We start from the raw sequence: 25,570 nt of genomic DNA, 5'->3' as shown, positions 1-25,570 counted from the left end.
ACTAAAACAGATCTGACATTTTAAATATTTAAATATTTTCCAGGCAAGATTACCCTCTATTTTGGTGCATGTTTCCTTCCTCTCCATCCCCATTCCTGATAGGGATAAACAAAGCAGCCCATACACCCAGGGCCCATCCTCTGAAGCTGAGGACGAAGAAAAGAAAAAAATACAACAGACAGCGAATTCCAATAACTTGGTGTCAACGCTCTTAATTGTAGAAATCTGCGTGGGAGAAAATCCTCCCAAAGACACAGACTGAGCTGCTGATACTGCCGGCTAATTTTTTTTCCTAAGGGGTAAGGAAAACAAAGAGCCCAATAAGGGTAAAATCTGGCTGTCTTTAGGTGCACATTTAAGGTGACTATGTCTCACGATAGGAGAATTTAATGATCTAGGGAGAAAAGTAGGGTTTTTCCCTGCCACACAGTTCTTTTGGATTTTTTTTTTTTTTTTTTTGGTGAATTTCTTTGTGTACCATGGGAGTTTACAAAATTTTTTACATTTTTTACACCACCACATGCTTGCACTTTGCTCAGTATCATCACAGTTCTATTCCCACTCCGAACCATTGGCAATGCTTCGATGTTCATCTTCAGGTTGGAGGGATGGCAGCACTTTAGCATGAGCATTTCCCAAAGATATCTGCTCCAAGATCTGTGGGAAAATGTGATTTTGTGGCGCTCTAGCAAGGCATTTCACCCAAGGGTGAAGCAGAACTGAAAGGTGCTGCTAAACGTAGATGCTGAACAGAGATGATTTGACACTTCACCCCGGAAAACAGAGAGAAGGTAGCCTTATTGCTGCCAGCAATGAGTTTTTCCAGAATTGGCTCTTGTTTTGAGAAGTTACCTATTCTAGTAAGATGAGGCCAACTGCGTTCCTGCAGAAGTGAAACATCTGAGGGCGCTGGGATATTTAAACAGAATTTTCTGGTCTCATCCTCTTCTAGCAATGCTGGTGACCAGCTGAAGCTGAAGATGGGATTTGCTGGAGCTGAAGGAATGCCTCCTCAGCAGCCAGCTTGCAGGTCAGCTTTGGGAGACAACTGAAAAAGAACAACATGGGCCAGCATTTTTCGAAGACCCACAATTAACATTTATCAAGAGCTGGAAAGACTCCTCAAGGTAAAGAAGCCACCCAGGCATCTGCCTGTATGGGACTGTAGGGACTCTGGCCTTGTGGACACAGCAACGGTGAAAAACCTCCGTGGCAGAACAGCTCGAAGACCTCGGAGCCCTCCAAGGCAGCGCAGCACGTGTCGGCTACCCACACCAAGCCCTGCATGGCGGGGAAGGACGCAACAGCATCCTCGGGAGAGTTCACCAGCACCAGCAGAGCCCTCAGACTGCAGCTATCGGGAGGACCGGGAGATATAAGAAAAGCTACAGCAAGAGGTGAATTTGAAAGCACCCACGATTGATGTTTAAACTGACACACAGCAGGCCAAAACGGTACCAAAAATGATACCAGCACTGAAAGAAATAAAATGTAAACAGATAGAATTCAGGGTACGTATGGATCAGCTTATACCCATCAGTGTGCATTCAAAATAAAGATATGAGAGAATATTCAGCTGACACATGAGAGGATTTGGTGAGTATTAAACAAAATGGAAATGGTACTTTGACCGGTGAAAACCAACAAAATTGTGACCAATGGCTCCAAGCAGCCCTGTGAAAAGCCAAAAACACTAGACTAATGCGAGGCAAAAATGTTACTTCTCTGAGATGAAACAAACATGTTTTACATGCAAGGTTAAACTCAGCAAGCAGAGCAAGAAGGTGGCTGAGAAGATGGGACCGTGCCACCACGCCCCTCACTGAAGAGAACTCATCACAAGGACTCTTTGCAATCAGTTTTGCTCTTGTTAATTTTGACGCAGGTGCTTGGGAAATTCCAAAAGCTGCCAAGAAGCTGTGCATATTTCCCACATGGACATGCTGCTTTAGAAAGCAGGTAAACTTCCAGGAGAGACACTGGAAACCAGAGAAGACTTGTCAGCTCAGCTGCTGGACAATCCTGGGCAGACATGTCATGGACCAGCCTTTGGATACGATGACCACGGTCACTTCATAGAGGAGTCATAGAGTCATAGAAGAGTCGCTCACAGACAAGTCATAGAGGAGTCAGCATAACTACAGTCACTTTATGAAGCCAGGGTTATGCATCACCAAAATAATATTTTTCAGGCCAGCGACCAAATTCTGCTACCCAGAAACCTAAAAGCTGGGTTTGGTGAAGTTGATGGGATTCTCAACATCAATCACTGATAAATCACCAGCAAATAGAATTTAATTTACACATAGACTTAAAAATGTTAACAAGTTGGAGTGGCCGATGGATGTATTTTTCCATAGATTCTGTGACAGCAAAACCCTACATTTTTATCAAGCACATTAAACGAAGCATGCACCACTGGACATGCCAAGATTTCCTTCCTCTAACACAAGAGCCAAGTGTAAAACTAAACCTTTTCTCATCAGCATGAACGAACATGAATTAAAAACCCTGTGGTTAAAACACCCCGCAAAACAGACAGGGGAAACAGAAAACTACATGAGCCAGGAGAGAAAGGTGAAATAGGATCTTGGAAAACCCTTACGCATCAAGCCCCTTTCTTATTTTATTGCTCTGCAGTGCTCGATGCTGCTCTAATGCAGGCAAGGCACGTGCAAGGCTGCCGCTCAGCCAGACGTGCCGGCGGGGGGCAGGAGCAGGGCCACCCCACAGCCCCATTCGGCCACCGAGGAGGGATGTGACGAGGGAGCTGCCATCCCTCGTGACACAGCGAAGCACCAATGCTGCTGGGGAAAGCCACAGTCCAGGAAACAAAAGGCTAAAGGCTTGTTACGTATGCACGCTATTTACTCCTACACTTTTCCTATGGCTCTACAACTCAGGGGGACGGGGCCAGCCAGGATACAGGAGATTTACAATCCTGGAGAGATGAGCAGAGTCTCATTAGCTTGGCTCTGGCTCTGCCTGCTTTCTGCCTCTGCGGCCACAGGAAAGGGGCTCATGTCTCGCAGCACTTTCCCACAGAAGCTGTGTGAACGTTGAGCCACAGAACGGGGGTGAAGGAGGAAAAGGAGTCTGCAATCCCTGACTCTCTCTCCCTCCTTTCCTCCTGCCTCTCCGCAGACGGAACGGCTGCCGGGCGGGTTGCGATGCTCATCTTTTGGCCAGATTTGAGAAGGGAGCACTGGAGGGAGGGGTTTTGCTGGGTATAAAAGAAAGCAGAGGGAACAGAAGAGCTCATGGGAAGCATTTCACATTAAGAGGTACCTTGCACAATTGGTGAAGGTGTGAGGAACTGCATGGTTAGATTGGATGGTTGTCGTGGTTTAGCCCCAGCCAGCAACTAAGCACCACGCAGCCGCTCGCTCACTCCCCCTACTCCGGTGGGATGGGGGAGAGATTCGGAGGAGTAAGAGTGAGAAACACTCCTGGGTTGAGATAAGAACAGTTTAATAATTGAAATAAAGTAAAATAGTAATGATAATAATAACAGTATAATAATAATATACAGAGCAAGTGATGCACAATGCAATTGCTCACCACCCGCTGACCGATACCCAGACAATTCCCGAGCAGCGATCGCTGCTCCCCGGCCAACCCCCCCAGTTTCTATACTGAGCATGATGTCACATGATATGGAATAGCCCTTTGGTCAGTTTGGGTCAGCTGTCCTGGCTGTGCCCCCTCCCAGTTTCTTGTGCGCCTGGCAGAGCATGGGAAGCTGAAAAGTCCTTGACTAGCATAAGCAGTACTCAGCAACAACTAAAACATCAGCGTGTTATCAACATTCTTCTCCTACTAAATCCAAAACACAGCACTATGCCTGCTACTAGGAAGAAAATTAACTCTATCCCAGCCAAAACTCCGACAATGGTTTAGCTTGGCTATTGGGAAAAATTTCTTCATGGAAAGAGTAGTCAAGCATTGGAACAGGCTGCCCAGAGCGGTGGTGGAATCACCATGCCTGCAGGTATTCAAAAAACATGTAGATGTGGCACTTTGGGACTTGGTTTAGTGGGCATGGTGGTGTTGGGTTGATGGCTGGATTGACGATCTTAGAGGTCCTTTCCAACCTTAATGATTCCTAGTTTTTACTTTCATTAACAAATAATCAGCCACCAGGCCAGAAAACATGAAATCACTACTCTACCCTTAGTTGGTTTAGTGGTGGACTTGGTAGTGTTAGGTTAATGGTTGGACTGGAAGATCTTAAAGGTCTTTTCCAACCTAAATGATTCTATGATTCTATGGTCCCTAGTGAAATGTATTACTGAAATGCGTTACACCAAGCAAGGATACTAATGCTTGTTGGACAAGTTTCTGGAAAGCACTGAACTCCGTAACTTCTCCCCTGCAATCAGTGGGGCTGGAGCTGTCCAGTAGCAAGCTCAGAAAAAAACCACCAACTTGCTTCTCTTAATTTTGTTCAGCGAGGGCTCGGGAATGCCAGAGGCACTTGCTAGGACAAGGCATTTCCTATGAGATTATTTAAAGCTGCAGAAGTGCTGCGAGCAAGAAGCCCTAATCATAACTCAGCATTAATGCAGGCTTCGGACCACTAACACCACCGGTTTCCTTTGGCCAAGCCATTGGGCGAGTGCCAAACTTTCACCGTCTCCCTCTAAGTTAGGGTTGCTGCATGCCTGCTGCTCTAAAGTGGTATTTATTAGAGCATGCCAAAGAGCTTTGAGACAGCGATGTGTAGCTGCTACTGCGTAATAAACTACTGTTGTATTAGCAGCACATTGTACCAGCTGTTAACAAAATAAATTGTCTGGGATGCTATTTGGAGACTAAGAGCCGAGCTGTTCTGTTTGGCCTCTAAGAAAAACATGCATTTTGTTTCACATCATAAACTCTATACATAAACAAACATAAAGCTACTGCTTATAAATCAGTTTTCCAAGAGCATAAAGCTTTTGAACCATACACAGCCTTAAGAACCAGTCTAGGAAGACAGATTGCCAAGATCAAAGCTTACCACTGTGCAAGAGCCCACTGAAGTCACAGCCCGAAATTGTGGAATATTTGTGGGTATAAGTTCTTAGCACAACCCTGCTGCCAAGACCCACGGGGGAATAGCGACAAGCCCCACCTACCATCATGAACCACTCTACTTCTCAGAGAGACCAAGAAAAAGCAGGGGACAACATGATCACCCACTCAAGTTTAACCTAGATATTAAGCTGAAGGTCTCCATAGATGTTTTAAATAGTGTCCAGAAATTCCTATTTGCGTTGCATGAGGAAGCTGACCCCCCCCCGCCCCCAATTTGTAAGACTTTCTGGAGCACTGATGGAGCTGTCAGCCCAGCTACGTACTGACACAGAGTTAAATCCCAGCCCGCCTGCAAATTTTGCCATGCACTTCAGTGGCATCCAATTGGTCCTCAGCCACGAAGCCACTCATTATGAATAATTAACCTAGAAATTATCTGCAGTTGAGATACCCACTGGCACTGTCCTAGAATACATTTTAAAAAAAAAAACAACCAAACCAAAACAAAAAAACCCCAAAGCTTCCAGACAACCTGCTACACCAGCATGGTTGGCCTGACTTTGAGGACAAGGTGGGGTACGTTAGCTGGGCTGCTGACGCAGAGCACCAGCGGGGAGCGGCGCAAGAGGAGAGCACGCTCTTAGGGTGCCTAAAGCCAAAAAGCAAATGCCTGGAGGTCAGCACCATGGCACCCAAGCACCAGCCCGGGGCTTCCCTTTGTTACCCTGCCTGGCACGGGGTGGGGGACAGATGCCCCAAGTCACAGGGCTGAAGCAAGCTGCCATGCTTGCACAATGTGACGCAAAGCTTCAAAAAAACAGGTCACCCTGGCCAGTTGGGTAGTTTTGCCTCTGCTCTTCCAGCTCCACAAACTGTTACACTCTAAGGCCAGTCGTAGGCAGATTTATTTCAACACACACACTTATCTTTAGGCAGAAAAGATTAAGAAGCCCAAGTGAAAAGCCTGCTCATGCGCAGTCTTTTGCAATATTAGCTGTAGCAAAGGAACATCATCAGGGGATAATTCAGCCTCCCTCTCCTTGTAATGGCTGTTGAAGGAGCCAAGGGCAACATCCTAACTTCAGTGTTTTACCTAAGTGCGTAAGTCAGGTGGGATCGGTCCTGACCTGATTTGATAAGCTAGCAAGATTTTTTCTTTTTGCAAATGTGAAGACTGCATATATACCAAATTACTGTGGTCTGGTTTTTGAGACAAGGGCAATGTTCTTAATTATAAATACTGATCTGAAATACACTATAAACAGAACCAGAGGATGGTGGTCAGTATTACAGCCATACTCTATGGAGAAGGCAACACTCGCTTCCAGCTTGAAGCACATTTAAGCATCCGCAAGCCTCCCAGAGAAGCCAGTGAGTTCTGCATGCCTTGGGAGAACACAGGCACAGGCCTCTAGTCTGTAGTTTTTTAAGAGCTGAACTGACAAATGTTTTCATTTCCAAAACATAGACATGAAAGAGCAAGAGCAACCAAAGCACTAGCATCCCTTTGTATTGACTGGCCTTTTTAATCCCACAAGCCAATCTACAGCATTTAACTGATAGCCTTGAATCTGTAAGAAAGAAAAGGACCTTGAAAAGATTTGGTTTACAGCTCTAAGCCGATGAGATATAGCAGCCAGGATCATCTTACATTATTGTGAAGTTATTTAGACAGCTAGAGCTGTTAGCCAGGCTGCAATGAAGTCATTAATGTAGAAAGTAACATAGCAAACAGGAGTTTTCCCTGTTGAGAATATGGAGTTCGTGCTGTTAGTATGCAGAGCTGGATTTAGTTCAAGAGCTGCTGCTGTCATATTGGCTTTATGATTGGCTTTGCTTCCAAACATCACAATGTTGGAAGTTTCTCTCCAGCAGTCTAGCAGATGTCATGTCTAGCACGTTTAGGCACCTTCAGATAAATGAAATCTCACGTAACGTGGACTCCAGTGTGGTGCAGATACCTCTTGGATGGTCAACCGGGTCCATCTGAGCTGAACACCATCCAAGATGATCTGCATCTGAGTTCCCTCTACAGAGACCCACGCTGGGTAGACCTCTCCCACTGGTGAATTCTTTTCCCTTCACTTCAGCTGTGAAGCAGCTGGACAATGATCTAAAAGCAACAATTAACCATACAAACTAAAAAAATTTGTGTCTGCAGACACAAATGTTTCCCAGCAGGCAGAAGCGCTCTGTCTGGGTTTTCTCTTTGCAAGCATCCACTACTGCAACCAAGGTTTACATGAATCTGTGAAGCTGTGAACATGGTTTCTTGTCCCCCTTCTGATCCTTCGCATTAGGTAGCCCTGCTGAAAATCAGTTCCACGCCCAGCGTGTACTGCAAAGCCAATACCAGTAACGATGCAGGGGGAAGGCACTAGGACAACAGGCTGTAGGGGCTGGTAGGGGTTGAGTCCTTCCCTATAAGCAAACTCCATCACTGCAAACGCAACCGTTTTCCTCCCTCCCAAATACTCACCTGACTGTCAGTGCATCAATGGTGGCTACAGACACAGATGCAGCCAGGGGGAAAAAAAAAAGAAAATCCCTCCTTTGGCTCTTCTCTTTTATTAAGCGTTCAGAAAAATGAGCACTTTACCAAGCTTAATGAGTTATCACGTATCAGCCGAGCCTGGGTGACGGCACCCAGGACACACACAGTCAATAGCAAACCCAAGATAAGACACGTTAGCTCAAGCCTCAGTGATGGAGGTTTAAACTAATCCATTTAACCTTGAATTTACAACAGGTAAAGAGCATACGTGTAAATAATTGTTGCACCTCACCTTACATACGTTAAGCTGTGGCAATACATCTGCTTAGTCTAAGCTCCTTGTTTCCATTTCTGGATGCGTGGCATTGGCACGACAGGGCTGAGTCTCTTCTGAATCCAAATTCAGCATCACAGCACAAGAGGGAGGTCAAAACAAGGATTAAAAGGTCATGCTGGTCCATAAAGACAGTGCAGCCTCCAGCAGTGCTCACTGGGGATAGAGTATTGCAGGAACTTTTCTCAGCAATGCATTTTTCAGTGCCATATGTAATTAGACAATGAACTTAAGCCATAATCATACGCCAGTGAAATGACAGCTACATTACTGTCTTCCTTCTGACACAGCGAGAGGTTCAAAACTGAGCATAACAAACCGGAGGGAATTCAGATCAACAGCTCTGCAGAAGACACTCCCAGATTTTGCAGCTGATGACCTCCAGAACTGCTGTATAAGCAAGCAGAAGTCTCCACCTGCTCATGTACAAATAAGATTAAAAAACCCAAACAGATGGTGACCTAATCCCCAACTCCATCCCCAACTGACATTACACAAAATGAAGAACATGCCTTGCTTTAAACCTTTGCTTATACCGGGAAGATCTTCAAAATTGGGTGTCTGTAAGGACAAAGGATTGCCATTCCGAAGTACTGTACTAATTTAGTGATATCACTCTATAAAGGGAGACGTCCAACTTTACTGATTATAGGCCCAGAACATTCGACAGGATCAAGCAACAACTGAACATGCAGAGGGAAAGTGGAAAACTCATGCCCAATGCCTCACACAATCCAATCTGAGGAACAAACAGCTGTCCATCTCCCCCATACCCTGCGATCGCTTGAGGTGGTCTCTTCCAAAACTCCTGGCTTAACTCACGCTTAGTCAGGGTATTCTGCCTTCAGGACGGTAACATCCACCATTCACCACCACTCCATCGTTCACCCTACCAAAGAGCGTTAAAATGCAGAAAGCCAGCCAAACTGCTGCTACTATTCCAGCAGCTTTAAAAACATGCCTTATGCTAATGATGTTATTTAAAAGAAAAGTGTGAGCTCATCTCCGGTCTCCCGGTTCCCCTTCCGTCAGCTTCTACTGAAAGGCAAAGTGCCTCTCCCACCCCATGTAACAGCAAGTCCTACACCAGCCAAGGGAATCCCCCTCCCTGGCTTTGCACAGCCACACATCCCTTTGCATCTGGGACCCAAGAGAAGGGCCAGGCTCCCCTCTCAGTTTCACAGAGACAGCCAAAAGGAGGATCTGCTCCTGTGTGTTCATCATGTAGTAGCAGTGAATTTCCATAGTGCTCTGGCTTTGCCAGAGCACGCCTACCTTGCTGCTCAAAATGGGTTTCTTGCTGTGCAGGAGCCTCCGAGAAGGTCCCAGAGCATGCAGAAGCACATCACTGTCTCAAACTTGAACCATCCCACCTTCCTTCACGGACTTCACAGTTCACCTAGAGCAACATGAAGCATCACCCTCCTAAATCAGTTCACTCTGTTCTAAGGGACAACTTGCCACCTAAACATATGGTAGGAAACGTTGCAGCGAGTTTTTCCTCTTCATAAAAAATACTCCACCATCTTACATTGCCCTTCTGCCTGAAAGGAGGGAGAAAACCCACACAACCACCTCAAGATTGTTTCAGACTAACTGAAATGTACCCAGTTCAGAATTTCATTTTCTTACCAATGAATAAAACCAGAAAATTCATATAGTGTTTAACAAGATCCAAATGTTTTGGCCAATTTTTAGAAAATCCAAAGCAGGGAGATGGATTTGCACCATCCTCATGGTGTTCCCATTAGCAAATACACAGTAGACTTTCCCCTAGCTGCAGAAAATGGGTCCAAATCCATCCTTTAAGGTCCCTAAGCAACTGGCTGATAGCTGTGCCACAGGCACAGACACATCCTTCTCCAGACACAGACACACCAAAAGATGATAACAGACCAAGGGGGCACAATATCTGAACCACTCATGCAACTCCTCATTAGCCTGCTTTGGTCAAAATAAGACCTGGAGTTCAAACAAGCCCAGCTCGCTTGGTCTGAACAGATTAGAGAGCAATCACAGCACTAGCCCAGACAGCAGAGGCAACTGTAATGCCTGCAGCAGCTGGAGGAGAGCTCACATAATGACATCTCCAGTGCCTAATACATACGGAAAGAATCAGGTTCCTTGTAAAAATACAGCTTCATCTTCCATTCTTTCAGCACAACACTGATGACCAAGAAGTCTTTTTAGAGTGGTAGATTGTTTTGGACCCAAGGGTCTGGTATCAGAAACATGCAGACACTTAAGTGCTTTCTTGGTGATACAGGATTTCCATACCTGTAAGCCCATGGGCCTAAACATCTGACTTCCCAATTAGTACTTCATGTAGAATGGTATGTAATTTTAAAGCTAGCTTTTACACAGGGTTTGAAATAGTACAGATTTGAGCAATAACACCTAAGTCAGTGTTATTTCATTTGTATTAAAGGAAATCTGAAGTAAGTTTGACCAGTTTTATTATTTTCCTGATTGTCTTAATTTTACATAGTACAAAATTCTTTTATTTAAGCAATTTGAAAAGAAAAATATGAAGTTCCACATGAAGCCAGCATCACATTTTGCCTAAGAGGAAATACACCCTTATCAAATGTTTTAAAGCTTGATGTTTTCAATAAGAGCTTAATCTGTACTTATGTTTCAGAGTTTGCATGTTTATATGAAGCTTTCAGACATCTGGATTCCAGTTCAGGGTTTATTTGCATACAAAAATATATTATAATGGCAAAAAGCATTAAAAGTTCTCAACTATATAAAATTACAAATATATTTTCATAAATGCAACTTTAAATTAAAATTCAAGCTATATTTTAAAGCAAAATACAGCTGTAACACTTAAGTTATCTTATTCCATCTGCTGCGAAGTAACAAAACTGATGTCACCAGTTAAATACTTGTAGGAGTTTACAAAGGTTATGTTCAGAAGGTGAATATCTGGGGTAGCAGAGTTATCGGACAAGGGCAGCAGTTCTCAGTGAGAGATGTCACTTAGCCTTCAGAGGACATTCATAGGCAAGCACAATGCCAAAGATTCACTTCACATACCTGGAAATACAAAACAAGATCCTTAAGTTCTATGTTACTTAAGATTGCATGGTGTTGACATACCAGACACCCTGTCTATACCCAGCTTGCTAGACTGCCTGACAGGTCAAAATTATGCCCTTTTTTAATTAGCACAAGGGCCAAAAGGTTAGTGTGTAAAAATTTAAGGCAACTACTGCTCTACTGAGTGCATTAGGCTTGAAAAGACATCTGTACAAAGTTCCAGGTAACTTCAAGCATATAAATACAACAACTCCTTAAAAATGTGATGACAAAATCAGATGGAAGTTGGACTTTTTCCTCAGAATCTCCCTGCATGATAAAGATAGCGTATCACTGTAAGACAAGTGACACAGTGTGAAAAAGTGAGACGGCTGAAATAACTAGAGATTACAGTTGGGAGAAGGGGGGAGGACACAGACCAAAACAGTACAGCAGGTGGCAATCCCTGGCTTCACCTTAGATGTGCCTTGCAAGGGGACAGTGAAACCAATATACTATAGGTAGCCCCTTCAGAGCTAGCTGCAACACGGCTGTGCAAGATACAGCAGTGTAAGTATTTGGTGCTTTGGGGGTTTCATTGTTCTACACAAACCTTCAGACTCAAGTTTTTCAGAAGAGCAATCAGTCAGTGAGGTGTCAGTGGTAAAGATGGAGTTAGCTCAAGCATGTGTCCATGACAGAAGTCAGGAAACCAGAAATGTATTTTAAGTAAGAGAAGTGAAACCAGGATTAAATACAAGTAAACAACAGGGAAGTAGGAAGCTCATAGGGCAGCTGTCTTGAGTTAAGTCCAAGGCAGATGGCCAAGGCTTCAAGAATTACAGGGAAGGGAAAATACCTAATGAATACACAAAACTCTCAGTTCATAGGGCTTTGGGGGTTTTTTTTTGGGGGGGTGGGGGTGGTGGGGCGGGTGTTCACGCTGCTATTTAGGTCTAGTCCTACAATTTCTTGTTTTGAGCTCTATAGTCTGGTTCCATTAAAAAAACCCACAGAACAGTATCATGTCTGTAACAGCACAGGAAGAAGCAGAAAAAAATAGGCAGAGTACATGGTTGGGAATAGAAGGGCATTTTTTTGGTTTTGTGTTTTTCTTTAAAAATCTTAATGAAGAACCTGGAACTGGAAAATACAATTTCTAGATAGGGACAGAAAAAAATTATCTAAATTCCATTCCTGGCAAAGACAAGAACAAACAGGATTTTGACATTTAATCTAAGTCAATAGATAGGTATCTGCTCCTTAATTCTTTCATAAAGCAAAGTCTAGAATAAAAAGGTTTCCCTCACCTATGGTTACTCCTCCAGTTACTTAGCTTTATAATGAAGAAACAAAACCCTACTTTTTAGCTGAGTTTTGAGTATTTAAGAAAGCAATGTTTACTTGATCTACACACTGTCAAGGAGGGGTGAATTGCAGCTGCCTCAGAGGTAGGGACAGAAGTTCATCAGAGTACAGCCTTTGTCACACAAGCTAAACTGCATGCCTTGAACATTCAGGCAAAGACCAGAATTTAGTCTATTTTACTTCCTTATCCACATAACGATCCATGGGACTAGCAAACTAAAATGAAGCCACGTTATGTCAAACTATTACTACCCTTCCCTTCCCCCTCCTCCCCTTACATTGGCTTTCACTCTTTGACAGTACCAAGTGAGATGCAGCCTACTAATAAAAAAATCTACTTACTTGCTAGTGTCCTGTCAAGATCAGCAATGAAGGCTTCCAGTTCTTTTGTGTCTCCAAGCTTTGCTGCAAAATAAGAGACAGTCAATACCGCTTAGACATGACATCTTTCTCTGGCCAAAAGAAACATTGGAACCACACAATCCCCCAAGTAATTTTCAGTGGTATGAAACATGCTGTGGATTATTTTCAGGGAAGTTCAGTAGGGTTGCTGCAATGTCCAAATGCATTCTTAGAAAAGAGGGGAGACTGAATTAAAATTCTAGTTTTGATAGTTTTGCATTTGTCAGAAGCAAAGCAAAGCAATTCTCTATTTAGTTTCCTTAAAAAGCAGAGGCTGAAGTGGAGGAAAAAGCTGTCAACTAATCCATGTCCCTGCTACTGTGGGAGTCTTCCTTATTGCATGTATTCAGATATTGCATTCACTGCCCTAATAAACCCCACCCAGTTAGCTCCCAGTCCTACCTAAATCTAAGCCTCTTAAATCATGTCAGTATCACTGGTTTGCTGTGATGTCAGATATTTTGATCTTGGCCCATACACTATAAATCTGGATCCAAACATCCACCTAAATTTCCGCTCCCGAGAACACTACTGGTTCCATTCAATCTAGTTTTGCTGCAAGTGGCTTCCTTACCTCATTTCTCTGGTCTATTCCAAGCTGGTTCCAACTCTATTTTTCTCTTGTCTTCTCATCAGGAAGAACATCTTGACCTTTAGTGTAATTCCTTGCCAAGTATTTCCTGCCAGTTTAACTGAACGCTTTTTTGCTACTTCTTATTAACTATTACTGATTATTTCTCCCTAGTAGCACACTAATTAGAAAGAAAACATTTAACTTGTTTTTTGTGACTGGTCACTGTGGAAAAGGCATGAAAGCGTGAAAAGCTCTTGAGCATGCATCTGAGAAGACTCGTTGCAATGAAAACACTGTGTAGTACATATGTATGACTGTTTATTGATATGTCTACTCCAGAGTTAATCTAAGTTAACCTGAATGAAACAAGCTCCTGGGGAGTTAGATCAGCTGCAAGACAGAAGCCACTTTGAAACAGCATAGCTACAAAGGAGGAAGGAATTACTAATACATGGATTGTACCAGCCAGTGCAAGGTCTATATGGATCTGAGTAATTGTGTTAACTTGAATGGCAGCATACAGCTTCAGAGAAGTCACCTACTGCACCCCTGCATTCAGGCTACATATTTCTGTATATAGATGGGACACAAACTACTTAGCTGCTTCAGTAAGAACTAACACAAGTTAATTCCGAAGTGAAGTATTCTGTAAGGAATATCACAATTCCTGATCAAAGAACTCTGATATAGTTCGGTGTTTCAAAATCAAGAGTTGCTGGGTCACCTGTGAAGAAGTGTGGATGCAGTGTGCTATTGCTGTTTGTGATCAACACAATAATACTTGCATCTGTAGTGCACTTAACAGTAATCCTTAGTTTTGTTGTCATTTAAAAAAAAAGTCAATACATGCATGTGAATCCTGACTCACAGAAAGAAGTCTGTATGGTTGAGAACTAGGAAGAAATATCAACAGTTAAAATTAAGTTTACCTTTACAAGGAGTTACTGATGGAGATGGCAAGCTTGGAGTAGATGCAGTTGGAGAGTTAAGCTTTTCATCACTGAGGCTGAAGCTATTTCTGTAGAGTGAATCTGCACCTGTAAAAAAGTTACATTATAAAGTAAAATTAACACCTCCTGCAACTTTGCAATCGAATTAAAAAAAAAGAGAGAAATGGGCCATTTTCTACATGGGCTTCCACATCTGTAAAACTCAAATTTACAGTTTTTAAAGCCAGAGGGACAAATAAATAATCTATTATGTGAAAGCTGTTGTTCCCACATCTACTGTTAAAAAGCAAGCAGTCCTAGGCCCAATTCTCACTCCCCAGTAAAGAAAGTGTCAGCTTTCCCTGCAGTCAGCATCGGTTGGAAAATATTACAGGAATGGCAATTACCCCACATCCACTAAACTAGGCCTGATTCACAATATTCTGGCAAATTCTGGTTACCTGAATTTTTCAAAAGCTATTGGAAAAAGCTGAATAAAGAGCTCCAGAAAAAGGACAGTCCCCCAGAACAGAGAACATATTCAGTGTTGTCCTCATCCCTGAGGCAAACTCACCCATTTCTCCATCCTCTGCTGCTTTAGGTCTTGTGTTCTAGAAAAACTGTATGGCATCTTTCAATTTTCTTTTATTCTGTAACTCTCTGGAGTTCACAAAGCAGTAAATCTGTACACAAGATGTTCTGCAACCTTATCTTAGGTGGTCTTTCAAAGAAAGCTTTTATGCCATGGAAAGCAACGGGAAAGGTTCCGGTATCATTCTGATGTTCTTGGATTTTAGGCAAGGCCTTAAGTTTCAAAAGTATCAAAAAATTATCTTTATCTTGCCTCTTTTCATAGAAAGAATTCCACCATGCACAGTGCACACGAAGTATTAGTCATGGCTCCACTGGAAGGAGGAATTGTCATTGTGCTAGACACACTAAAACTGCTGGTTCCTGCAGTTTTGAGCCAGTGACCTGAAAACTGTTGTTCTACAAAAAGAAACCATTGTAACATGAACATGGCATTGGTGTCCATTTATTTGGCGCATTTCCTAGGAAATAAATTTATGTCTCATTATGGGGTGGTGACTACCACTGCTTGCCATTGAGGCCAGCAATTCTGCCTACCTGCAGCACACGTAGCATTTGTCCTTGGAGCCCTAGCCTAGGAGGTGGTTACACTGCATTGTCACACTTCCTTGAACACCTGTCCCATTTGCTATGCCAGGAGATGGCTGCCTTAATTTAATTAAGGGTGTCTTGCTGAATTAGCAAAAGGGGGCAGGACCACCGCTCACCTTGCTAAGATCTGCACATCTACACCTTCACTGAACACCGCCACAATGTTTGCAGATATTAACCGTAGAGACCATCCTCCAGCTGACTACTCCTCTACCATAAGTTCCCCCTATCTTTGGGAAGAAGAGCGTGTGTCTATACCCTGTCTCCTCTAGCCTGCAGTCCTTACCAGCATGAAACCACCTTCCACAGAACTACACAGGTACAGTGACAAATCAGACCAGACAGGACAACTGCATCTACTAAGCCTATCAGATATTGCCTCAGCCATAGGCTGAACGTCTAGTAATTTCTCCTGCACTAGCTTCCAAGCCTACCTCTGTTGCAATACACATTCAGGAAGCTTGTGTGAGATGCTTCAACCTGGAGTAGTTTCCTCTTTCACATGCATGTTGGCCCACCACAGTACTGTTACCTTTCCCAGTTCGCTCTGCAATCAGCTCGGATCCTGTTCCGGCCAACGCACACGCTACCTGCAGCACTGTGCAAATGTGAGCTATGACATGAATGACATCTGTTACCTGGGACTATTGCTTGCCCAAATCAGCCACCAGTTGGTATTTCTTGTTTAGAAAGAGGGGTATGCTTCTTCATGCTAGCTTTTTATTGCAATTTCTTTATCTTCACTCTTAAGTGCCTGTTCTCCTCTCTAAATGTGAGCAGATTAAAACCAATCTACCTGAAACTTCAGATACAAGAAAGATTTGAGGAATACAATGCAGAATTGAGATAAATTTAGATAGAAAAATGGAAAGTAAGCCTCTTTAAAAGTAGCTCCTAAAAACATAAAGAACAACCTGGGGAGGAGAATCTGACACTGCTCTGCAGTGATGTGTGTCACCAGTGTTGTACTATACAATACGAACCCTGTACATTAATGCACTGAAAGTAACAGTTAAAGGTATTACAAATTTCCTCTTGAAATCAGCTTACAGACCAACTTTCTACTAAAACCACATTTCTTTTCAGCCAAGATGCAAACCCTGGTGACCAAGAAACTTCGAATGGAAAATTCTAGCTGTTCAGGACAAAACCCCTACACCACCACAAAAAAAGCCAAGTAACTCATAACACCTCACATGACCAGTCCTGTAGCCAAGAGCACAACTCACTGAAACACTGACAGAATAGACCAAAGATAAAACACTGTCCAGGTCATGTATTTGAAAAGACCAGAACAAGAACTTTCAAATGATTAAAGGTTTTGGAGCTGGCTGAATTAATGAAAAATAATCCAGAGAACAACAGTTGTAAAACTGAGTGTACTTTTAATGTGGAGTCTATGCTACTAGTGTCCAGACACCAAACATAGCGATGCTGGGAATTTACATTACAGACAAATCCTTCTTGTACACCAAATCTAAAGCTCCAGTTGCTCTTATATACAGCTGGAACAAAATGTTCTTTTTGTGAATGCTTGCAAGGGCAACTCAAATTACAAAAGCTTTAATAAGCCATTTAAATTGGTTGCAAACTATTCACACAATTCTTTTTATTTATATCCATGTACATATCCAAGCTAGCAGTCACCTTAGATTCTTTCTGTGTTTTTTTCTCTCCATATTCCTTCTATAAGCAGTTGAAAGTACTGACTGCTCACCTCGTGATGTACTGAAACCAGAAAATGTTATTTCATACTGGCTTCCACAAACCGTATGCTGGGAAATATTTACAACTGGGCAAAGAGAAACTAAGACAGAACTGTTGCTTTAAATACCTGAACATTTTTCGTCCAGTTTCAAAAGGTGAAGCATTTTCATAAAACAGTGTCATATTCTGATAGGTTGTAATATTAATAGTTTCAGGAAAATATCTACGTTTGTCTTTCTCAAAAAGCAAAGACATACTTTAGCTACTGGCTTTGGCTTACACATGCCACCAAGCCGCAGAAATTCTGGTGACAGGAGAAGAAATGCATTGACTTCCCTATCAAGGTCATTATAACTGCTGAAAACAATGTACTCTTAAAAAAAAATACTTGTGATATCCATCGCACAAAAATATCTGCTTTGGAAGAGTGTGGCTGTAGGGCAGAAAGCTCTGGGAAAAGGACACTTCAGTCCTCCCTCTCTGCCAGCTGCCACAGCCAAGATTTGCTCATTCACCTCCAATAATGGCCCTTGGAAGACTTCCACTGCCACACAAACACAACATCCCCTGCAACCCAATAACCAGAGGCTGAGCCAAGGATCTCTCATTGCTGCTGTCCTTCCTCATCCAGCCCCTTCTCTCCCACTGCAATGCAAGTTTATCTATCATTCATTAGTTATTTTTCACTTTGTATTTTGAGTCTACTGCCTGCACACTTATAAAAACTATGCCCTTTTGGCTGTTTAAGGAAAAAAAAAAACCACTCAAACTGTCTCTTTAAAAAAAGACCTTAAAATCTGAGAGTTAAGCTACTGAGTTGATTTACATGAGTCAAACTAAACTAATAGCTGCAAAATTAGGGGGTTGGAATAATATGGGTGTATCTTACTTTGGCAAAGTAATCTGTAGTTAGTATTGACCTTTGCTGTTCCAGTATATGGTTAAACCACAAAGAAAAACCACAGCAATACCATGTAAATATAGAATGTCCCCATGAAATGAGCAATTGAAAGGTTCTGGGCAGTAATTAACTGAAGGAGGAAAACCTCAAACTTTTCATTTAGAACAGACAATGGAAAAGTTCAGCTGTCTGACTTCTTTAATATTATGCTCTTTCTAGTACCATAGTTCAGGATACAATTTTAAAGAGCACTGGAGTCAGTAAAATTTTTACTGCAGTCTTAAGTGGGGAAAGTTTTAGAGGAAAAAATAAATCACAGCCCTAGGGTTTTCAGAGAGGAACTTGAAAATTCCACTTAAGTCTATGAGCCATGAATTTATCATAAAACAATAGTTCAGCATTTAATGAAGAGACTGCACAACTCATTCCTAGTCAGAACATAGCCTATTTGCTAAAATAGCAAAAAAAAGAAAATCAGGAATTTCTAATGCCAACAAGAGAAGTGAGAAATATTCCTGATGCAAAGAGCTTGTTTCACAATATATATGTTGCAGCTTCCAAGGATAGTGTTTATTTTTATCACAATCACAGTTACACTTGGCTGCAGTGTTTATTTTCTGCCTAGCTGACAAACTTCTATTCCAATGCTGACAAAAATCACACCTTTTTCACTATCTACATGTCTAGGCTTCATGATTTAGAAGATTTCAAATCACATAGTTACAAGGAAGTTATCTAGGAAGCCTGAAATTCAGATGTACAAGCGTGCCTTCTCATTATATACAAAGCTTACCTTTCCACTCCCCCACCACACTTACTATCTGTGAGGCAGTGTTTCCAACTCCAACCTTCCCCTTTGCTAATGCTTCCTTTCTGAAGTGTAAGGGAAACAGGTATGCTGGAGAGGTAAGAACAGGAAATCTTACAAAAAAGCACATTTCTCATTAAATTGAAATATCTGGAGAGAAGCCTATACACCTGAAACTTCTGGGTTTTCTTCCTTTTGAATGTGTAAGTAATTTAATAAAACATTATTTCTCAGATGATTCAATAAAAGGTTATTTCTTCATGAGAGTCTTGCTTCATTTTTTCATTATAAATACTGTATTGCCTTCTTGTTAGAGACAGGGCATTAGAAATTTGCAGAAACAATCCACTTCCTTAACATGTTCTCCTCTTCATCATGTCACACTGGGATTTGCTGCTAAGACCAAAGGCTCACCTACCCCACATTCTATCTCTCATAGTAACTCATAGCAGATGCCTACAGAAGAGCTTAAGAGTGGTGCAGCCATACACTGATACTTTCAAGATAAACTCTACCAAGTTCTAGCGATGCACAGATCAATATGTTTTCTAAGACAGCAGTAGTATCTTAGCCTACAGCAGTCCCCAATGGCCACATCCCTCCCGTTGTGATTTTATCTAGTTATTTGAGTATGTAAACTTTTCACATCCACGATACCTTAAGGCAATATATTTTACAGTTTAGTAATACACCATAAGAAGAAATAACTCCTCTTATTTCTTTGAAACATGCTGATTTAATTTGATTTCTTCATACTGGGTGAGGTAGCAGTCACTTTCCTAATGTCACTTAGGATTTTCTGGAAGACTAGCTTGTCCCCACCCAAGTCATCCCTCCTTTGGGGTGACAGTCCCAGTCTATTTAGTCATTTGGAAACTATTTTATTTCTTCAATCATTTCTGTCGCCTTTTTCTGTAGCTTCTCTAGAAAAGATTGCAAATATAAGCGGGTTTTTCAGGATGAGTGCTGCAGCATTAACAGTGGCTTATGCTTCATATCTAGATAGTGGAGGCATTAGCACAACCACACAGAGACATGCATGGCATGTAAACACAAATGCTTGCACAACACCAAGCATTGGGAGCCAACAGATACTGTGCAACCCCTAAGTAAACCTGCACCTACTTGATTTTGAAATTATAAAATTAAGAGTTCTAGATGCACTCGAGGTCTTTTGTTGTGTTTAAAAGCCAGGAGGTATTTGCAGAAAGCATTTACACACTCCTAAAAATAACTACGAAGACACACTTCAGGCTGTATGAGTGCAAGAATTGAATCGATACATTTATTTTGCAATGCTTTTAACAGAGAGGCTGGAAGCTGAACCTGTCTCAAGGAAACACACCCGGAGCTAAAAGTGTGAAACTCTTCTGAGAGCACAGCAACAGATTATCGTTTAGCTTTTTGGTGGTGTTATAGCTTTGGCACAAGAAACGTTAAAGTGCTTCTCTTTACAACCTCTCATAAAGTCCAACTTTCTATTCATTATCCTAAGCCTAAATTTGGAAGGCTGTCCTGACATTGCCATATACTGTACTAGCACAATGCACTGAGTGGACATACAATTTATACAGGCAAGCCTGCACTTATCTTTGCAAGCTTATTCCAACACACAAGAAGCAAATGATAGCTGTAAAAGTTTGTCAATATAGCTGCATCTACACTAGTGGCTTTTGCCAGCACAGCACTCTAACACCAATCCTATTTTATCTCAACCCACATATGCTGTAAATAGCAAAAAGTTATAAGGTATCCCTCAACTTAGAAGTTTCAGCGTGATTAATAAAGCACGAAGCTGCTATACTTTGATTCGGTTGAATACATCAAGTTGAAACATAATTGGTACTCACTCACAGTCCAGCAACTGAAGAATGTCTTTTGGAGTAACTCACCGGTTGCATCATGATTTCCAGCACTGACCCAATCAGCTGTTGTGGTTAATGTAATACTTGTGGGCCAAGTACTAAGATCATCATGAACATCTGCACATGCAAGCCTTTCTATTACTGTAAGGTCTAGAGTCCATTGTGTTATGTACAATACTTAACCACGGCCAAGACAGACCTTGTCCAAAGATCGTTTAGTCAAATAACAGGACAAGATGTGGAAGAGCCAAGTACTATCATGCCCATTTTCCACAGTAGTGTCTTCAAATTCTTATTTTTTCTTAAGAGCCTGAAATATGTAATATAAGAATTTCAATGAGTACTTTTGGAGCTAAGTCCCTCAAGAGGAGATTTTAAGGTTAAAAGCAGTATTTGCAGAGTTAACTATGTTGATAAAAATCTTCTGTAAATACTTCTGTTAAATTAAATGGGCTCATCCTCATGGCAGAATCCCCAGGAAAGGAACAGCTTTCCTTGCCCTACTACAAAACAGTATTGTTCGAATAAGACCACTTGATACTGGTTACTGGCTTCTTGTAAAGTTGAATTCAAGACTGATTCAGGGCCCCTGTAACAAACAGTTGGAACAGTTTAAAATGTTACCTCCCCTTACAGTCCCACTCTAGACTCAAAAGATACCACTGCAGGAGCGGCCAAAAGATACATATGCCTAAGCTTCAGCCACACCATATCAATTAGGCAGATTAGATTAACCAACAAACAAGAAGAGATAGCACTAAAATATGATAGTCTGAACTGTTCTGTACATACATGACAAAGTGTACTTGGAATAGTCTTGGTAATGAATAACAAGATTTTGCAAAGACATAAAGAGCCTTCACGAAGAGGAGAATCATTCAAACTACCTGCAGATAGTATTGTTGTAATTTCTTTGCTACAGATTGGTTTTGTCAGAACTTGCTCTTTCAGCCCAGTTTCTCCTTGATCCTGCAGTGATGTTTAACTTAAGCATTGCCACAGGAAAAGCTACGTCATGCATTCAGCACTACATTTGCACTAAATGATAGAGACCAAAGGAAATATGAACCTAGGGGAAAAAAAACCTGTGAGTTTGAACAGAAAGAGCCTGGGTAAGTATTCTATTCTTAAAATAGATGTAGGGAGTGTAGCTGTATTATATCAGACACTGGAGCCTGTTTTATAAAAGGAGCTCTTTATAAATCTGCAATTCCTCTCCAATCCTACTGGAACTTCAAAACAAGAAGTTGTCCGCACTGAACGATGCCTTTAGGAATAAGGGGTTTACTGGGCCTGTTCTGAGAAGCAAGGAGAGCCAGCTCATTTACTGTTTCCCATCCCTTAAATGTATCCTCATACGCTTGACACCGCTGGACGCCAACAGGTCACTCTTGGTGCACCTCCTGGTCCAGTATATGCCAGTTTCCAGAAGACAGTGACTTCCGATTTCTCTGGAGCCACTTTTCACATGATGCATCACCAAGGGAGGAACCCCAGCACAGGATGGGATTTGGGAGTCTGACAAATTCCTCATACAAGATCCTTGATGACTTTGTATAGAGCCAAACCCTGTCTATCCTGTTAATGTCTTTAGCCTAAATCAGTGCAGATTTCTGACACCGATTTTTATTTCCCAGATCTTCCTGAAGATCTGGTATGCCAATTTGCATGAGCATGCTATTTCTCACCAGGCCTCCTGTCCTGTCAGAGAACACCATCTTCCTCAAAAGGCCCTTCCTGTCCATCCTAATCTAAGTTTTCTGAACCACAGCAGATACACTAAGCAACTACAGATGTCTTTAGCCATGCAAGAAAAAGAAGTTCTTGATACTGTTTGGTTTTTTTTTTTTCTTGTTTTCTCAACAATAGATTATTTCAGTAGCTAGAGAATCTTTATCAATTTAAGTTCCTCATCTGTAGTAAGAGTATATGAGAGGTTAATATATTACAATACTGAACACTGCACAAGAAATAGTTACACTAGGGCCATGCTGCTGCAGTTAATAATAGACTTAGATTTACAACACGGCTCACATATTTCATCAGCTTGACTCAGTAAAGGCAGACCTCACCTTACACAACCTCAGCCATCCAAAAGGCTACTGCCCAGGCTAAATCAGGTGTGCATTTCTAAACCTCCCTCAGAGAAAGATACTTGCAAGAAGTGGTTCACCCACTACATTATGCAACAGAGCAGCATCTATCTAGATCCACATACCTCCATTGACTACAGAATAAAAATAACCCTCAAAGGTACTGCTAGGCAAGGTATCCAAGTTCAGGGCAGGTAAAGCCTTACCAGTCAATGAAATGAAATTAATCCTACCTGTGATGATGAAATAAAGGGCTCTGATAATATGGAGAGCTACGCTCCCACAGCTTAAGCACTAGGAAGATTATATTAATGTTTTAGCGCTAAGTCAACAGAACTGCATGGTAAATCGCTGAACTGATAAAGACGCACAACAGAAATTAAAGGAGCAAATTTATTTTAAGTAACTGAAAACCTAATAAGCTTCTTACAACTGCCTGTACAGTTTAGGAACCAAAAAAAACCTGGGTATAGCTTGTTTAGCAGAACTTACTTCTGAGTCTGCTGCTCCCGAGGAGAACAGCAGTTCCCAGCCTCACTGTCTGGAAGAAGACTCTCTCTCCCTGACTAGCAAAGAAATAAGAGGGGTAAAACTTTTTTCCAAGTTAACTAGAAAAAACTTAGTTCCAATTCTATGTTTTCTTCCTCAAAGCAGGTCATGAGTCACTATCTGCTTCCCACCCTTCCTGTGCTATGTTCTGTATGCACCGTTCATATACATCCAGTATAGCGGGGTGCAAGTTAGCTTAAAATTACCACCTCCGCAACAGTGATAACACTAAACCAGAAACCTGGATGAGTTTCTTCTGGAAAGCGCACTTTAGTTCTTTCTCTCTCAACTGATACTTCAGCTTCTGAGATGCAATGGACTGTCCCTGTTAACTTAAGAGAGTTTTTTTTGTTATTTATTTAAGAGGCCGGGATGCCTCGGTGTTTCAGCAGCCGGCTGGCAGCTCGACCTCCTCCCGCAGGGAGTTTTTCAGCCTTATCTGCTCAGGACCTACCTTGGTGTGGCTTCCCTCCAGCGACTCTTGCCCGCGCTCCCTCCCTCCCTCCTCTGCTCTTCAACACCAGCAGAATAAAACCAACGGGGCCAGACTTCGCACCCTTGAGCCTTCTAATGCAAAAAGTAAATGAAAGCGCGTTTAAAAAAATTAAAAAAAAAAAAAAAAAAAAAAAAGCCGGGTTTCTCGTTTGGGGATCCCTGCCTCTCTCAAGGAGGGGGACGCGCTGGTTCAACACCCGCTTTCCATTCCTCCCCCCCGCCCCCGCCTCAGGGACGGGGCACGGCCGGGACAGACGGCCGGCCGGGACAGACGGACACTCACTCTCCGAGTCGCTGAGGCCGCTGCCGTCGCTGGCGCTGGCGCTGCTCCGCCGCTTCATGCGCTCCAGGTGCTGGCCGTAGTGGAAGCGGCGCCGGCCGGCGGGGCAGGAGAACTCCTCCAGCACCGCGTCGAACTCCCCCAGCGCCTCCGCCAGGCCCCCGCCGCCGTCCTCCCCCAGCGCTGCCGGGCACCAGCAGCAGCGTGAGGGCCGGCCCGGGCACTGCCCGCCCCCGGACCCCCGCGCTGCGAGGGGAGACCCGCCGCCCGCCCCCCAACATCCCCCGGCCTCCCCAGCACCCCCCACCCCGGCGGAGGGAAGGGGACCGGGGCCCGCCTCGCCGCGCCCCGCCGCTCCCACCTTGACCCGCCGGCCGCTGGGCCTGAGGCGATTTCATGGCGGCGGGCGGAGGTGCCCCGCCGCTGCCGCCCCTGCCGCCCCTGCCTCCCGCCGCCAGCATGGGCGGCCCAGCCGCCTCGCCACCGCCTCTTATAGCCCGCCCGGGCTGGGGGCTGAGGCGGAGGGGCGGGAGGGGGAGGTGGCACCGCGGCCCGGCCCTGCCCTGCCCGCCGCGGGGGGCCGGGCGGGCGGTGCAGGTGCGCCGTGCCGGGGGGGGCGGGCAGCGGCGGGGCCTGCGAGCCGGCCTGGGTGCTTGGCCGGAGGCTGGGCTTTGCAGAGACCCTCTAACAGGTCACCGCTGTCCCAAGTGGGAGGTATCGCCTCTCGTCACTCCCGCCAGCGTGATCCTGTCTTACTCCGGCCGATTTCGGCTTGCCGATCCCAACTATTTACGGCTCAGGAGGGGATGGCTGCACTGGCTTCGTGCCGGGCTGCTGCTGGAGGGTACAGCGAGGGTCAGAGCCAGCTGCGAGGAGGGAGTCACAAAAACGCACCGCGGGATGGTCCTTACCCAGCCCCATGGCTGCTCGCCGTGGGCGCAGAGCGGGACGAGGAGGCAGCAGCCTGCCTTGCCTTGCTTGGTTTACGCTGGCAGTGAGCCCGCGGCTTTGCGTTCGGCAGCGGTGCCGCTTCAGCCACCGCCGGCAGCCCCTTCCCCATCGCCATCGCCATCGCCGCCGCCCCGCGTTGTGCCGGCATCGGTCTGCGGGTATCGCTCAGCTCGACCCCGTAGCGAGGTGTGGGCACAGCCACGGGGGCAGCTGGGCCGGTTTGTTACGGAGGGTGACCTGAGGAGAGAGCAGGTGGCCGGGGTGACACGGGGACATGCTCAGGCACAGGGAGCCACGGCCCCAGCTGCGTCGGCCGGGGCGTTCTCCAGTGGAGAGCTCTCCTGATTCTTAGCAGAAAGATATTAGCACTTGTCCTGAAGTCAGGTTCACCTGATGTTTATACATGCCATGGCTACCGAATATTGCTTTTATGCTCTCACTTGTTTTAAATAGAAGCTGTCTGAGCAGCTAAAATACCAGTTCTGTTAAATACCCATTGGGGAAGACTCTGTCACATTTAGTTACGGCCAGTAATACTGAACACAGACATCAGGTGCTGTTCCATGCGTATGTGTCAGGAGCTATGATTATGTTT

General features: G+C 43.8%; 1 protein-coding gene across 1 annotated transcript; it reads right to left on the bottom strand.

Moving 5' to 3' along the window:
- Positions 1-1,122: 1,122 nt before the first annotated feature.
- Positions 1,123-24,422, bottom strand: RGCC (regulator of cell cycle). Its single transcript, XM_075719020.1, has 6 exons — positions 24,368-24,422; positions 24,028-24,216; positions 14,145-14,252; positions 12,582-12,644; positions 2,606-2,804; positions 1,123-1,354 (listed from the first exon to the last, which is right to left on the bottom strand). The coding sequence occupies exons 1-6, from the start codon at positions 24,420-24,422 to the stop codon at positions 1,123-1,125; spliced, it is 846 nt and encodes a 281-aa protein (XP_075575135.1).
- Between the last annotated feature and the right edge of the window lie 1,148 nt (positions 24,423-25,570).

This window comes from Pelecanus crispus, chromosome 1 (genome assembly GCF_030463565.1).
Source record: "Pelecanus crispus isolate bPelCri1 chromosome 1, bPelCri1.pri, whole genome shotgun sequence".
In the NCBI taxonomy this organism is placed as follows: Eukaryota; Metazoa; Chordata; class Aves; order Pelecaniformes; family Pelecanidae; genus Pelecanus; species Pelecanus crispus.
Note: the sequence above shows the minus strand (reverse complement) of the source record. Positions and strands in the feature narration are given on the sequence as shown.

Coding starts and splice junctions, on each gene's coding strand:
- RGCC (XM_075719020.1), bottom strand. CDS start 24,422: ATGAAATCGCCTCAGGCCCAGCGGCCGGCGGGTCAAGGTGGGAGCGGC. Junction 12,645..14,144: donor ATCAGTAACTCCTTGTAAAG/GTAAACTTAATT, acceptor CTTATTTTGCAG/CAAAGCTTGGAGACACAAAA. Junction 1,355..2,605: donor ATAAGAAAGGGGCTTGATGC/GTAAGGGTTTTC, acceptor TCCTCCCGATAG/CTGCAGTCTGAGGGCTCTGC.